Source organism: Rhinatrema bivittatum, chromosome 8 (assembly GCF_901001135.1).
Source record: "Rhinatrema bivittatum chromosome 8, aRhiBiv1.1, whole genome shotgun sequence".
Lineage (NCBI taxonomy): Eukaryota > Metazoa > Chordata > Amphibia > Gymnophiona > Rhinatrematidae > Rhinatrema > Rhinatrema bivittatum.
This window is the reverse complement of record NC_042622.1, coordinates 275019967-275036828: the sequence shown is the minus strand read 5'-3', so window position 1 is coordinate 275036828 and position 16862 is coordinate 275019967. Positions and strand designations below refer to the sequence as shown.

At 42.2% G+C, this 16862-nt stretch overlaps 1 protein-coding gene across 1 annotated transcript; it reads left to right on the top strand.

Moving 5' to 3' along the window:
* The first annotated feature begins 2155 nt into the window (after positions 1–2155).
* LOC115097650 (mucin-19-like) lies at positions 2156–16360 on the top strand. Its single transcript, XM_029613580.1, has one exon. It carries the CDS (start codon positions 2156–2158, stop codon positions 16358–16360), a length of 14205 nt encoding a protein of 4734 aa, XP_029469440.1.
* Positions 16361–16862: the final 502 nt, after the last annotated feature.

Below are 16862 nucleotides of genomic sequence, written 5' to 3'. Positions count from 1 at the left end.
GGGAGAGATTCCAAGGGGGTCCCGGGGAAAGCTTGCTGCAGGGTGGGGGGAGGGGCGGAGAGGGATTGGACATTTTTTGAGGCTGAGGGGTGCCGGGCCTGACAGGGATGTTTATGTGCTGTATAGGGTGGTAGGTTGCCCATCGGGCCATGGGCACATTGTTTTCTTTTTTGGGGGGGGAGGGGGTAGCTTACACTTTAAGCATAGCCGCTGAGGGGCTGTGTTGGGAGCGGGGATTTGGGTATCTCGCTCCCGGCTAGAGTATGGGGGGAATCCTTGGGGGGAGCAGGCAGATCTGTATATATGGCTTGCGGGTGTGTGGGTTGGTGGGGGGGGGGGGGTGTGGATCTTATTAATGAACAGAGGAAAAGGGGGGGGAGGGGCATTGGCGAGTCCTGGCACCTTTTTTACTGTTTAGGTAGGGTTGGGTGTGGTAGATGCACAGCCTGCTGGGGCTAGAAGATATTTCATTAGGGATGTCGTTCATCAGGCCACAGACTTGTAATATATTTACTTCTTTATTTTGCTTTAAATTGCAGCGCAACATATCCAAATATCTTTTGATGATATCCAGATAAATAAATAGCAAGTTATCCAGTTGCATGTAGCCGGATAACTTAAAAACCTAAATTGTTATATTAAAATATAGCCAGTTAGTTTTTTTTAAGTTATTCTGCTGCTTTGAGCAAGTATATTCAGCCTAGCATTTATCCAGCTAAATACAGTATATGGAACAAATGATTTGGCTAACTGTAGCCAGATAACTTGTAAACTAAACAGCTTACTGAATATGGACCTCGATATGCATAATGATAGCAAACTTAGCCATCTCAAACAGATGCAACAGCGAAGGTGTCTTAAATGAAAATAGAAGTTCTGTACTAACAAAAAAACCGGAGCCTCGCTAGCCTCCATTACTCACTCTCACTCTCCTTCCACAGCTCATGGTCACCTCCTGTCAGTCCCACCTGCTTAGCAGTGGTAAAGGCCCTCCATTGTAGATCTATACCAGATTGGTCAAAGGTGTAACTCCTTCAAGAATGATGACCTAGCTATTGTCATACACTCACTGACACCAACCGCATAGATTACTGTAGTTCTCAATGACATGGCTTCTCATAACGCAATCTCAAATGCCTCCGACCTCTACAGGGCACAGCGGCGAGACGTTTGGTAGGGCTCAAATCCACCAGCCATGTTATATCAATTTTGCATGGGCAACATAAAAGTGAAAACGCATTACTTTCTCTTCAAATGTGTGAGTCAACTGGTTCCTACTTATCTTTCCCAGCTTCTGCTCTCTTCCATCCCCACGAGGGAACTTCAATACTCCCAACAGGTCCTTTAATCCTTCTCTGCACTGGCTTCAGCTAGACTAACATCATGACACTTTGCTCACTCAGCTGTTCTATCCCTAAACTATGGAACAAGTTACCTCTAACGCTGTGCCTGGAAACTCATCTCACCTCCTGGAAAAAAAAGTCAAAGTTTGGCTATTTAGCCAGGCCTTCCCCTAGGCTCTATAGCAGAGACTCATCGTCTAGTACCTGCCCATAAGAAGTCTTCCTGACTGCAAATCCCACAAGATTCACTCACTTCTAGGCTACCTCTAACCAACTGGTTCTTAATATCTCTCACACCACAGGTATTTAACTTACTTCTTAATTATATTTATTCATTCTCTCTGGTGCTCATGTAGACTCCTGGCTTCAGGTGACTCTCAGACACTCTGAGCCTTGTGATGCATGCACTTCTGTGACCCTCAGTGATCAGTGCGAGAACAGCGCAGGAGCATAGGTATCACATAGCTCAAACTCTGGAGAACTGTGCGGAGACATAAGCTAGGAGCAGAGTACTATGGGATACATTGTGCATTCTCCAAAACCATGCAGAGCAACTGGAGCAGGTTTGGAGATGGGAATGGAGATGCAACCCAATCAGTGGCATGCTATTTCCAAGTACTGAGTCTTGACCCTGAGTTTGAAAAACATTGTCTTGTTGCGTGGGGCATAGACTCTGTTACAGTATGGCACATAAAAAGATCAGAATGAGACTCAGTACTTGGAAATCTATAAGATTTGACATAATTATTTTCAAGCTTTGCTACTTAAAACAAAAATTAACTGATAACTATCCATTTCGTACAGCAGCAAACATGACCCTTCTAGCAAGCAATCTACTTACTACCACTTCAGTTACTACTGCTTCAAAAGAGATCACCGCCACAGAAATCATTGCTACCAGAGAGGAGACCACCGGCGATGTATACTCTACATCACAGATAAAAACCAGCACAGAAGCTGCTACACAAGAAGTGACCACCAGCACTTCAGTGACTTCTACAGCAGAGATGTCTACCAGCACTGTAACCATAACTATCCCAGAAGTAATTACAAGTCCTGTAGCCATTACTACATCAAAGGAGACCATAAACAATGCAGTGATCCCAAAGGCAGAAGTGACTACCAGATCTGCAGAAACCAGAACCACAATTTTATCCATAATATCAGCAGAGACAAATAGTGCAATTACAACTGAAGAATTTAAAATCACTAACCCATTAAATACAAATACAGCATCTACTCTTTCTCAGATTATTGCACCACTAGTGACAACCCCATTAATCACAAGCACAGCAGCTTCTAATGCACCAACAATTACACTAACACCAACAAACACAGTAGATAAGAGTAAAACAGTCACAACTATACCCATAACATCAACACAGACAACAGCCAGTATAGCACCTATTACTATAGCAACTGAAAGCATTAGCACATTAGCCAAAAGTACAGTGTCTAATCTTTCTCAGACTCTTTCACCAACAGACACAACCATAGCAAACACTTCTACCAAATCTGAGAGTACCACTGTCACAACTGCAATTACAACCTCAGAAATAGCAACAAAAAATACAGCAACTACTAGAACAGAATCACAAAGCATGAACACAGAAGTGATAACTACTTTGGACTCTATTGCTTCAACGATCTCATCAACACTCATAACAACATCACACAGTGCAGCACCAACTGATCGGAGTTCCACTGCTATAACAGCAGGAACAACATCTTCGCAGGGAACAGGCAATACAGAAGCTTCAACCACAGCATCTAAAAGCACAACGACAGGAGTGATAAGTACAACTTCTGTTGTTCCAACCACCATACCAGTAAGCACATCCATAGCAATCACTACTGGAACAGCTGCACAAAGTACCACAAGTATAATTGCAGGAACAAATTCACAGTCAACAAGCATGCAAACATTTACCACAATACCAGTTAAAAGCATGAGCATTGAAGTAATAAATAGGTCAGTAACTACTGCTCCAACTGTAACACCAGTTATGACAACTGTACAAAGCATGACAGAGATATCTGCTGAGAGTATTACAGGGATAACTACAGAAACATCAGCACAGACAACAACCGCTACAGAAGATACCACAATATCAAAAAAAAGCACAACCACAGAAGTGATAAGTACATTGCGATCTATTGCTTCAACTAGCATACAGACACTTATAACTACATCAAACACTTTTTCCACTGGTACAACTGCAAGATCACCACAAGGAACAGACAGTACAGAAGCTTCAAACACAGCATTTAAAACCACAACGACAGAAGAAAGAAGTACATTAAATTCTGCTGTTCCATCTACCACACCAACCGCAATCACTACAGGAACAGCTGCAGAAACTACTTCAGGTACAATTGCAGGAACTACTTCAGCACAGTCAACAAGCATTCAAACACCTATCACACCAGCAGCTGAAAGTTTGACCAAAGAAGCAATAAGTATGTCAGAAACTACTGCTCCAACTACATCACAAGTTGCCTCAACCCTAACAATCAGCATGGAGAAATCTGCTAAGAGCACCACAGGTATAACTACAGAAATGCTAGCACAGACAACAACAGCTATGATAGCTACCACAAAATCAGCTGAAACCACAACCACAGAAGTGATAAGGCCATCAGGCTCTTTTGATCCAACTAGCATAGCAATCCTCACAACAACATCAACATCTGTAGCACCAGATCAGAGTCCCACTGGTACAACTGCGGGATCATCATCACCACAGGAAACAAGCAGTATAGAAGCTTCAACCACAGCATCTAAAAGCACAAGAACAGGAGTGATAACTACATCAACCTCTGCTGTTCCAACTAACACACTAACAAATACATCCACAGCAATCCCCACTGGAACAGCTGTACAAAGTACCTCAGGTACAATAGTAGGAACAAGTACAGTACAATCAACAAGCATTCAAACACCTATCACAACAGCAGTTAAAAGCATGAGCACAGAAGCAGTAAGAACATCAGAAACTACAGCTCCATATAAAACAACAGTTGCTGAAAGCCTAGAAATTAATACAGAGAAATCTGCTGAGAGTACTACAAGCATAAGTACTGGCATGTCATCACAGAAAACAACAGCAACATTACCTAATACAACATCAGCTGAAAGCTCAAACACAGAAAATGTCAATATGTCGGGCTCTATTGCTACAACTAGCATACCAACACTCATAACCACATCATCCTCTGTAGCTACAACAGCTCAGAGTTCCACTGGTACAACTGCGGCAACATCACAGGGAACAAGCAGTACAGAAGCTTCAATCACAGAACCTAAAAGCACAAACACAGAAGTGATAAGTACATCAGTCACTACTATTCCAAACACCACACCATCAGCTACAACCACAGTAATCACTACAGGAACAGCTGCACCAAATACTTCAGGTACAACTACTGGAACAACTTCAGGACAGACAACAAGCATTCAAATACTTACCACAACAGCAGTTGAAAGTATGAACACAGAAGGGATAACTACATCAGAAACTACTGCTCCAACTACATTCCCAGTTACCTCAAACCTAGCAACCACTGCAAAGAAATCTGCTGATACTACTACAGGCATAACTACTGGAACTTCAGCAGAGACAAGAACCGCTACAATAGCTACCACAATATCAGCTGAAAGGACAGCCAGAGAAAACATAATTACAACGGGATCTATTGCTACAAGTAGCATACCAACACTCATAACCACATCATCCTCTGTAGCTACAACAGCTCAGAGTTCGACTGCAACAAGCCCTACAGAAGCTAGAACCTCAGCACTTCAAAGCACAAACAGAGAAGTCATAAGTACATCAACCACTGCTATTCCAACTACCACATCATTAACCACAAACACAGAAATCACTACAGGAACAGCTGCACAAAGTACTTCAGGTACAACTGCTGGAACCACTTTAGAACAGTCAACGAGCATTCAGATGCCCATCACAACAGCAATTGAAAGAACGACCAGAGAAGTGATAAGTATATCAACCTCTGCTGTTCCAATCATAACACCAACATCCACTTCCACAGCAATCACTACAGGAACAGCTGCACCAAATACTTCAGGTACAACTACTGGAACAACTTCAGGACAGACAACAAGCATTCAAATACTTACCACAACAGCAGTTGAAAGTATGAACACAGAAGGGATAACTACATCAGAAACTACTGCTCCAACTACATTACCAGTTACCTCAAACCTAGCAACCACTTCAAAGAAATCTGCTGAGACTACTTCAGGCATAACTACAGGAACTTCAGCAGAGACAAGAACCGCTACAATAGCTACCACAATATCAACTGAAAGTACAACCACAGAAAACATAATTACAACGGGATCTATTGCTCCAAGTAGCATATCAACACTCACAACAACATCAACTTCTCTACCAACAACAGCTCAGAGTTCAGATGCTACAACTGTGGCATCAACACTTTCACAGGAAATGTCAACCACAGCATCTAAAAGCACAGCTACTGAAGGGATAGGTACGTCAACCTCTGCTGTTCCAATTAACACGGCAACAGCCACATCCAGAGCAATCACTACAGGAACAGCTGCACAAAGTACTTCAGGTATAACTGCTGGAACCACTTTAGAACAGTCAACAAGCATTCAGATACCTATCACAAAAGCAATTGAAAGAACGACCAGAGAAGTGATAAGTATATCAACCTCTGCTGTTCCAATCATAACACCAACATCCACTTCCACAGCAATCACTACAGGAACAGCGGCACAAAATACCTCAAGCACAACAACCGAAATAACTTCAGCACACTCAGCAAGCACAGAAATATCTACGACAATACCAGTTACAAGCATGACCACAGACGTATTTACTACAACAGTAACTACTGTTCCTACTACAACACCTGTTATGACAATATCAGGAAGCACTACAGAGATATCTGCTGAGAGTACTACAGGAATAACTACAGGAATGGCACCTCAAATTACAACTGCTATGGAAGCCACCACAATCTCAACAAATAGCCCAGTCAAAGAAGTGATAAGTACGTCGGGCTCTATTGCTCCAAATAGCATACCAACACTCATAACCACATCATCCTCTGTAGCAACAACAGCTCAGAGTTCCACTGATACAACTGCAGCAACATCACAGGGAACAAGCAGTACGGAAGCTTCAATCACAGAACCTAAAAGCACAAACACAGAAGTGATAAGTACATCAGTCACTACTATTCCAAACACCACACCATCAGCTACAACCACAGCAATCACTACAGGAACAGCTGCACCAAATACTTCAGGTACAACTACTGGAACAACTTCAGGACAGACAACAAGCATTCAAATACTTACCACAACAGCAGTTGAAAGTATGAACACAGAAGGGATAACTACATCAGAAACTACTGCTCCAACTACATTCCCAGTTACCTCAAACCTAGCAACCACTGCAAAGAAATCTGCTGATACTACTACAGGCATAACTACTGGAACTTCAGCAGAGACAAGAACCGCTACAATAGCTACCACAATATCAGCTGAAAGGACAGCCAGAGAAAACATAATTACAACGGGATCTATTGCTACAAGTAGCATACCAACACTCATAACCACATCATCCTCTGTAGCTACAACAGCTCAGAGTTCGACTGCAACAAGCCCTACAGAAGCTACAACCTCAGCACTTCAAAGCACAAACAGAGAAGTCATAAGTACATCAACCACTGCTATTCCAACTACCACATCATTAACCACAAACACAGAATTCACTACAGGAACAGCTGCACAAAGTACTTCAGGTACAACTGCTGGAACCACTTTAGAACAGTCAACGAGCATTCAGATGCCCATCACAACAGCAATTGAAAGAACGACCAGAGAAGTGATAAGTATATCAACCTCTGCTGTTCCAATCATAACACCAACATCCACTTCCACAGCAATCACTACAGGAACAGCTGCACCAAATACTTCAGGTACAACTACTGGAACAACTTCAGGACAGACAACAAGCATTCAAATACTTACCACAACAGCAGTTGAAAGTATGAACACAGAAGGGATAACTACATCAGAAACTACTGCTCCAACTACATTACCAGTTACCTCAAACCTAGCAACCACTTCAAAGAAATCTGCTGAGACTACTTCAGGCATAACTACAGGAACTTCAGCAGAGACAAGAACCGCTACAATAGCTACCACAATATCAACTGAAAGTACAACCACAGAAAACATAATTACAACGGGATCTATTGCTCCAAGTAGCATATCAACACTCACAACAACATCAACTTCTCTACCAACAACAGCTCAGAGTTCAGATGCTACAACTGTGGCATCAACACTTTCACAGGAAATGTCAACCACAGCATCTAAAAGCACAGCTACTGAAGGGATAGGTACGTCAACCTCTGCTGTTCCAATTAACACGGCAACAGCCACATCCAGAGCAATCACTACAGGAACAGCTGCACAAAGTACTTCAGGTATAACTGCTGGAACCACTTTAGAACAGTCAACAAGCATTCAGATACCTATCACAAAAGCAATTGAAAGAACGACCAGAGAAGTGATAAGTATATCAACCTCTGCTGTTCCAATCATAACACCAACATCCACTTCCACAGCAATCACTACAGGAACAGCGGCACAAAATACCTCAAGCACAACAACCGAAATAACTTCAGCACACTCAGCAAGCACAGAAATATCTACGACAATACCAGTTACAAGCATGACCACAGACGTATTTACTACAACAGTAACTACTGTTCCTACTGCAACACCTGTTATGACAATATCAGGAAGCACTACAGAGATATCTGCTGAGAGTACTACAGGAACAACTACAGGAATGGCACCTCAAATTACAACTGCTATGGAAGCCACCACAATCTCAACAAATAGCCCAGTCAAAGAAGTGATAAGTACGTCGGGCTCTATTGCTCTAAATAGCATACCAACACTCATAACCACATCATCCTCTGTAGCAACAACAGCTCAGAGTTCCACTGGTACAACTGCAGCAACATCACAGGGAACAAGCAGTACGGAAGCTTCAATCACAGAACCTAAAAGCACAAACACAGAAGTGATAAGTACATCAGTCACTACTATTCCAAACACCACACCATCAGCTACAACCACAGCAATCACTACAGGAACAGCTGCACCAAATACTTCAGGTACAACTACTGGAACAACTTCAGGACAGACAACAAGCATTCAAATACTTACCACAACAGCAGTTGAAAGTATGAACACAGAAGGGATTACTACATCAGAAACTACTGCTCCAACTACATTACCAGTTACCTCAAACCTAGCAACCACTGCAAAGAAATCTGCTGATACTACTACAGGCATAACTACAGGAACTTCAGCAGAGACAAGAACTGCTACAATAGCTACCACAATATCAGCTGAAAGTACAGCCAGAGAAAACATAATTACAACGGGATCTATTGCTACAAGTAGCATATCAACACTCATAACCACATCATCCTCTGTAGCTACAACAGCTCAGAGTTCCACTGGTACAACTGCAGCAACATCACAGGGAACAAGCAGTACAGAAGCTTCAATCACAGAACCTAAAAGCACAAACACAGAAGTGATAAGTACATTAGTCACTACTATTCCAAATACCACACCATCATCGACAACCACAGTGATCACTACAGGAACAGCAGCACAAAATACTTCAGGTACAACTGCTGGAACAACTTCAGAAACTGCTGCTCCAACTACATTACCAACAAACATTCAAACACTTACCACAACAGGAGTTGAAAGTATGAACACAGAAGCAATAAGTACACCAGAAAGCACTGCTCCAACTACATTACCAGTTGCCTCAAACCTAGCAACCACTACAAAGAAATCTGCTGAGACTACTTCAGGCATAACTCCAGGAACTTCAGCAGAGACAAGAACCGCTACAATAGCTACCACAATATCAACTGAAAGTACAACCACAGAAAACATAATTACAACGGGATCTATTGCTCCAAGTAGCATATCAACACTCACAACAACATCAACGTCTCTACCAACAACAGCTCAGAGTTCAGATGTTACAACTGTGGGATCAACACTTTCACAGGAAATGCCAACCACAGCATCTAAAAGCACAGCTACTGAAGGGATAGGTACTTCAACCTCTGCTGTTCCAATCATCACACCAACAACCACATCCAGAGCAATCACTACAGGAACAGCTGCACAAAGTACTTCAGGTACAACTGCTGGAACCCCTTTAGAACAGTCAACAAGCATTCAGATGCCCATCACAACAGCAATTGAAAGAACGACCAGAGAAGTGATAAGTATATCAACCTCTGCTGTTCCAATCATAACACCAACATCCACTTCCTCAGCAATCACTACAGGAACAGCAGCACAAAATACCTCAGGTACAACAACAGAAATAACTTCAGCACAGTCAGCAAGCACAGAAATATCTACGACAATACCAGTTACAAGCATGACCACAGACGTATTTACTACAACAGTAACTACTGTTCCAACTTCAACACCAGTTATGACAATATCAGGAAGCACTACAGAGGTATCTGCAGAGAGTACTACAGGAATAACTACAGGAATGGCACCTCAAATAACAACTGCTATGGAAGCCACCACAATCTCAACAAATAGCCCAGTCAATGAAGTGATAAGTACGTCAGGCTCCATTGCTCCAAATAGCATACCAACACTCATAACCACATCATCCTCTGTAGCAACAACAGCTCAGAGTTCCACTGGTACAACTGCAGCAACATCACAGGGAACAAGCAGTACAGAAGCTTCAATCACAGAACCTAAAAGCACAAACACAGAAGTGATAAGTACATTAGTCACTACTATTCCAAATACCACACCATCATCGACAACCACAGTGATCACTACAGGAACAGCTGCACAAAATACTTCAGGTACAACTGCTGGAACAACTTCAGAAACTGCTGCCCCAACTACATTACCAACAAACATTCAAACACTTACCACAACAGGAGTTGAAAGTATAAACACAGAAGCAATAAGTACAGCAGAAAGCACTGCTCCAACTACATTACCAGTTGCCTCAAACCTAGCAACCACTACAAAGAAATCTGCTGAGACTACTTCAGGCATAACTACAGGAACTTCAGCAGAGACAAGAACCGCTACAATAGCTACCACAATATCAACTGAAAGTACAACCACAGAAAACATAATTACAACGGGATCTATTGCTCCAAGTAGCATATCAACACTCACAACAACATCAACGTCTCTACCAACAACAGCTCAGAGTTCAGATGTTACAACTGTGGGATCAACACTTTCACAGGAAATGCCAACCACAGCATCTAAAAGCACAGCTACTGAAGGGATAGGTACTTCAACCTCTGCTGTTCCAATTATCACGCCAACAGCCACATCCAGAGCAATCACTACAGGAACAGCTGCACAAAGTACTTCAGGTACAACTGCTGGAACCACTTTAGAACAGTCAACAAGCATTCAGATGCCTATCACAACAGCAATTGAAAGAACGACCAGAGAAGTGATAAGTATATCAACCTCTGCTGTTCCAATCATAACACCAACATCCACTTCCTCAGCAATCACTACAGGAACAGCAGCACAAAATACCTCAGGCACAACAACAGAAATAACTTCAGCACAGTCAGCAAGCACAGAAATATCTACGACAATACCAGTTAAAAGCATGACCACAGACATATTTACTACAACAGTAACTACTGTTCCTACTACAACACCAGTTATGACAATATCAGAAAGCACTACAGAGATATCTGCTGAGAGTACTACAGGAATAACGACAGGAATGGCACCTCAAATAACAACTGCTATGGAAGCCACCACAATCTCAACAAATAGCCCAATCAAAGAAGAGATAAGTACGTCGGGCTCTATTGCTCCAACTAGCATACCAACACTCATAACCACATCATCCTCTGTAGCTACAACAGCTCAGAGTTCCACTGGTACAACTGCGGCAACATCACAGGGAACAAGCAGTACAGAAGCTTCAATCACAGAACCTAAAAGCATAAACACAGAAGTGATAAGTACATCAGTCACTACAATTCCAAACACCACACCATCAGCTACAACCACAGCAATCACTACAGAAACAGCTGCACCAAATACTTCAGGTACAACTACTGGAACAACTTCAGGACAGACAACAAGCATTCAAATACTTACCACAACAGCAGTTGAAAGTATGAACACAGAAGGGATAACTACATCAGAAACTACTGCTCCAACTACATTCCCAGTTACCTCAAACCTAGCAACCACTGCAAAGAAATCTGCTGATACTTCTACAGGCATAACTACAGGAACTTCAGCAGAGACAAGAACCGCTACAATAGCTACCACAATATCAGCTGAAAGTACAGCCAGAGAAAACATAATTACAACGGGATCTATTGCTACAAGTAGCATACCAACACTCATAACCACATCATCCTCTGTAGCTACAACAGCTCAGAGTTCCACTGCAACAAGCCCTACAGAAGCTAGAACCTCAGCACTTCAAAGCACAAACAGAGAAGTCATAAGTACATCAACCACTGCTATTCCAACTACCACATCATTAACCACAAACACAGAAATCACTACAGGAACAGCTACACAAAGTACTTCAGGTACAACTGCTGGAACCACTTTAGAACAGTCAACGAGCATTCAGATGCCCATCACAACAGCAATTGAAAGAACGACCAGAGAAGTGATAAGTATATCAACCACTGCTGTTCCAATCATAACACCAACATCCACTTCCACAGCAATCACTACAGGAACAGCTGCACCAAATACTTCAGGTACAACTACTGGAACAACTTCAGGACAGACAACAAGCATTCAAATACTTACCACAACAGCAGTTGAAAGTATGAACACAGAAGGGATTACTACATTAGAAACTACTGCTCCAACTACATTACCAGTTACCTCAAACCTAGCAACCACTGCAAAGAAATCTGCTGATACTACTACACGCATAACTACAGGAACTTCAGCAGAGACAAGAACTGCTACAATAGCTACCACAATATCAGCTGAAAGTACAGCCAGAGAAAACATAATTACAACGGGATCTATTGCTACAAGTAGCATATCAACACTCATAACCACATCATCCTCTGTAGCTACAACAGCTCAGAGTTCCACTGGTACAACTGCAGCAACATCACAGGGAACAAGCAGTACAGAAGCTTCAATCACAGAACCTAAAAGCACAAACACAGAAGTGATAAGTACATTAGTCACTACTATTCCAAATACCACACCATCATCGACAACCACAGTGATCACTACAGGAACAGCAGCACAAAATACTTCAGGTACAACTGCTGGAACAACTTCAGAAACTGCTGCTCCAACTACATTACCAACAAACATTCAAACACTTACCACAACAGGAGTTGAAAGTATGAACACAGAAGCAATAAGTACACCAGAAAGCACTGCTCCAACTACATTACCAGTTGCCTCAAACCTAGCAACCACTACAAAGAAATCTGCTGAGACTACTTCAGGCATAACTCCAGGAACTTCAGCAGAGACAAGAACCGCTACAATAGCTACCACAATATCAACTGAAAGTACAACCACAGAAAACATAATTACAACGGGATCTATTGCTCCAAGTAGCATATCAACACTCACAACAACATCAACGTCTCTACCAACAACAGCTCAGAGTTCAGATGTTACAACTGTGGGATCAACACTTTCACAGGAAATGCCAACCACAGCATCTAAAAGCACAGCTACTGAAGGGATAGGTACTTCAACCTCTGCTGTTCCAATCATCACACCAACAACCACATCCAGAGCAATCACTACAGGAACAGCTGCACAAAGTACTTCAGGTACAACTGCTGGAACCCCTTTAGAACAGTCAACAAGCATTCAGATGCCCATCACAACAGCAATTGAAAGAACGACCAGAGAAGTGATAAGTATATCAACCTCTGCTGTTCCAATCATAACACCAACATCCACTTCCTCAGCAATCACTACAGGAACAGCAGCACAAAATACCTCAGGCACAACAACAGAAATAACTTCAGCACAGTCAGCAAGCACAGAAATATCTACGACAATACCAGTTACAAGCATGACCACAGACGTATTTACTACAACAGTAACTACTGTTCCAACTACAACACCAGTTATGACAATATCAGGAAGCACTACAGAGATATCTGCAGAGAGTACTACAGGAATAACTACAGGAATGGCACCTCAAATAACAACTGCTATGGAAGCCACCACAATCTCAACAAATAGCCCAGTCAATGAAGTGATAAGTACGTCAGGCTCCATTGCTCCAAATAGCATACCAACACTCATAACCACATCATCCTCTGTAGCAACAACAGCTCAGAGTTCCACTGGTACAACTGCAGCAACATCACAGGGAACAAGCAGTACAGAAGCTTCAATCACAGAACCTAAAAGCACAAACACAGAAGTGATAAGTACATTAGTCACTACTATTCCAAATACCACACCATCATCGACAACCACAGTGATCACTACAGGAACAGCTGCACAAAATACTTCAGGTACAACTGCTGGAACAACTTCAGAAACTGCTGCTCCAACTACATTACCAACAAACATTCAAACACTTACCACAACAGGAGTTGAAAGTATGAACACAGAAGCAATAAGTACAGCAGAAAGCACTGCTCCAACTACATTACCAGTTGCCTCAAACCTAGCAACCACTACAAAGAAATCTGCTGAGACTACTTCAGGCATAACTACAGGAACTTCAGCAGAGACAAGAACCGCTACAATAGCTACCACAATATCAACTGAAAGTACAACCACAGAAAACATAATTACAACGGGATCTATTGCTCCAAGTAGCATATCAACACTCACAACAACATCAACGTCTCTACCAACAACAGCTCAGAGTTCAGATGTTACAACTGTGGGATCAACACTTTCACAGGAAATGCCAACCACAGCATCTAAAAGCACAGCTACTGAAGGGATAGGTACTTCAACCTCTGCTGTTCCAATTATCACGCCAACAGCCACATCCAGAGCAATCACTACAGGAACAGCTGCACAAAGTACTTCAGGTACAACTGCTGGAACCACTTTAGAACAGTCAACAAGCATTCAGATGCCTATCACAACAGCAATTGAAAGAACGACCAGAGAAGTGATAAGTATATCAACCTCTGCTGTTCCAATCATAACACCAACATCCACTTCCTCAGCAATCACTACAGGAACAGCAGCACAAAATACCTCAGGCACAACAACAGAAATAACTTCAGCACAGTCAGCAAGCACAGAAATATCTACGACAATACCAGTTAAAAGCATGACCACAGACGTATTTACTACAACAGTAACTACTGTTCCAACTACAACACAAGTTATGACAATATCAGGAAGCACTACAGAGATATCTGCTGAGAGTACTACAGGAATAACTACAGGAATGGCACCTCAAATAACAACTGCTATGGAAGCCACCACAATCTCAACAAATAGCCCAATCAAAGAAGAGATAAGTACGTCGAGCTCTATTGCTCCAACTAGCATACCAACACTCATAACCACATCATTCTCTGTAGCTACAACAGCTCAGAGTTCCACTGGTAGAACTGCGGCAACATCACAGGGAACAAGCAGTACAGAAGCTTCAATCACAGAACCTAAAAGCACAAACACAGAAGTGATAAGTACATCAGTCACTACAATTCCAAACACCACACCATCAGCTACAACCACAGCAATCACTACAGGGACAGCTGCACCAAATACTTCAGGTACAACTACTGGAACAACTTCAGGACAGACAACAAGCATTCAAATACTTACCACAACAGCAGTTGAAAGTATGAACACAGAAGGGATTACTACATCAGAAACTACTGCTCCAACTACATTCCCAGTTACCTCAAACCTAGCAACCACTGCAAAGAAATCTGCTGATAATTCTACAGGCATAACTACAGGAACTTCAGCAGAGACAAGAACCGCTACAATAGCTACCACAATATCAGCTGAAAGTACAGCCAGAGAAAACATAATTACAACGGGATCTATTGCTACAAGTAGCATACCAACACTCATAACCACATCATCCTCTGTAGCTACAACAGCTCAGAGTTCCACTGCAACAAGCCCTACAGAAGCTACAACCTCAGCACTTCAAAGCACAAACAGAGAAGTCATAAGTACATCAACCACTGCTATTCCAACTACCACATCATTAACCACAAACACAGAAATCACTACAGGAACAGCTGCACAAAGTACTTCAGGTACAACTGCTGGAACCACTTTAGAACAGTCAACGAGCATTCAGATGCCCATCACAACAGCAATTGAAAGAACGACCAGAGAAGTGATAAGTATATCAACCACTGCTGTTCCAATCATAACACCAACATCCACTTCCACAGCAATCACTACAGGAACAGCTGCACCAAATACTTCAGGTACAACTACTGGAACAACTTCAGGACAGACAACAAGCATTCAAATACTTACCACAACAGCAGTTGAAATTATGAACACAGAAGGGATTACTACATCAGAAACTACTGCTCCAACTACATTACCAGTTACCTCAAACCTAGCAACCACTGCAAAGAAATCTGCTGATACTACTACAGGCATAACTACAGGAACTTCAGCAGAGACAAGAACTGCTACAATAGCTACCACAATATCAGCTGAAAGTACAGCCAGAGAAAACATAATTACAACGGGATCTATTGCTACAAGTAGCATATCAACACTCATAACCACATCATCCTCTGTAGCTACAACAGCTCAGAGTTCCACTGCAACAAGCCCTACAGAAGCTGCAACCTCAGCACTTCAAAGCACAAACAGAGAAGTCATAAGTACATCAACCACTGCTATTCCAACTACCACATCATTAACCACAACTGCAGCAACATCACAGGGAACAAGCAGTACAGAAGCTTCAATCACAGAACCCTAAAAGCACAAACACAGAAGTGATAAGTACATTAGTCACTACTATTCCAAATACCACACCATCATCGACAACCACAGTGATCACTACAGGAACAGCATGCACCAAATACTTCAGGTACAACTGCTGGAACAACTTCAGAAACTGCTGCTTCCAACTACATTACCAACAAACATTTCAAACACTTACCACAACAGGAGTTGAAAGTATGAACACAGAAGCAATAAGTACAGCAGAAAGCACTGCTCCAACTACATTACCAGTTGCCTCAAACCTAGCAACCACTACAAAGAAATCTGCTGAGACTACCTTCAGGCATAACTACAGGAACTTCAGCAGAGACAAGAACCGCTACAATAGCTACCACAATATCAACTGAAAGTACAACCACAGAAAACATAATTACAACGGGATCTATTGCTCCAAGTAGCATATCAACACTCACAACAACATCAACGTCTCTACCAACAACAGCTCAGAGTTCAGATGTTACAACTGTGGGCATCAA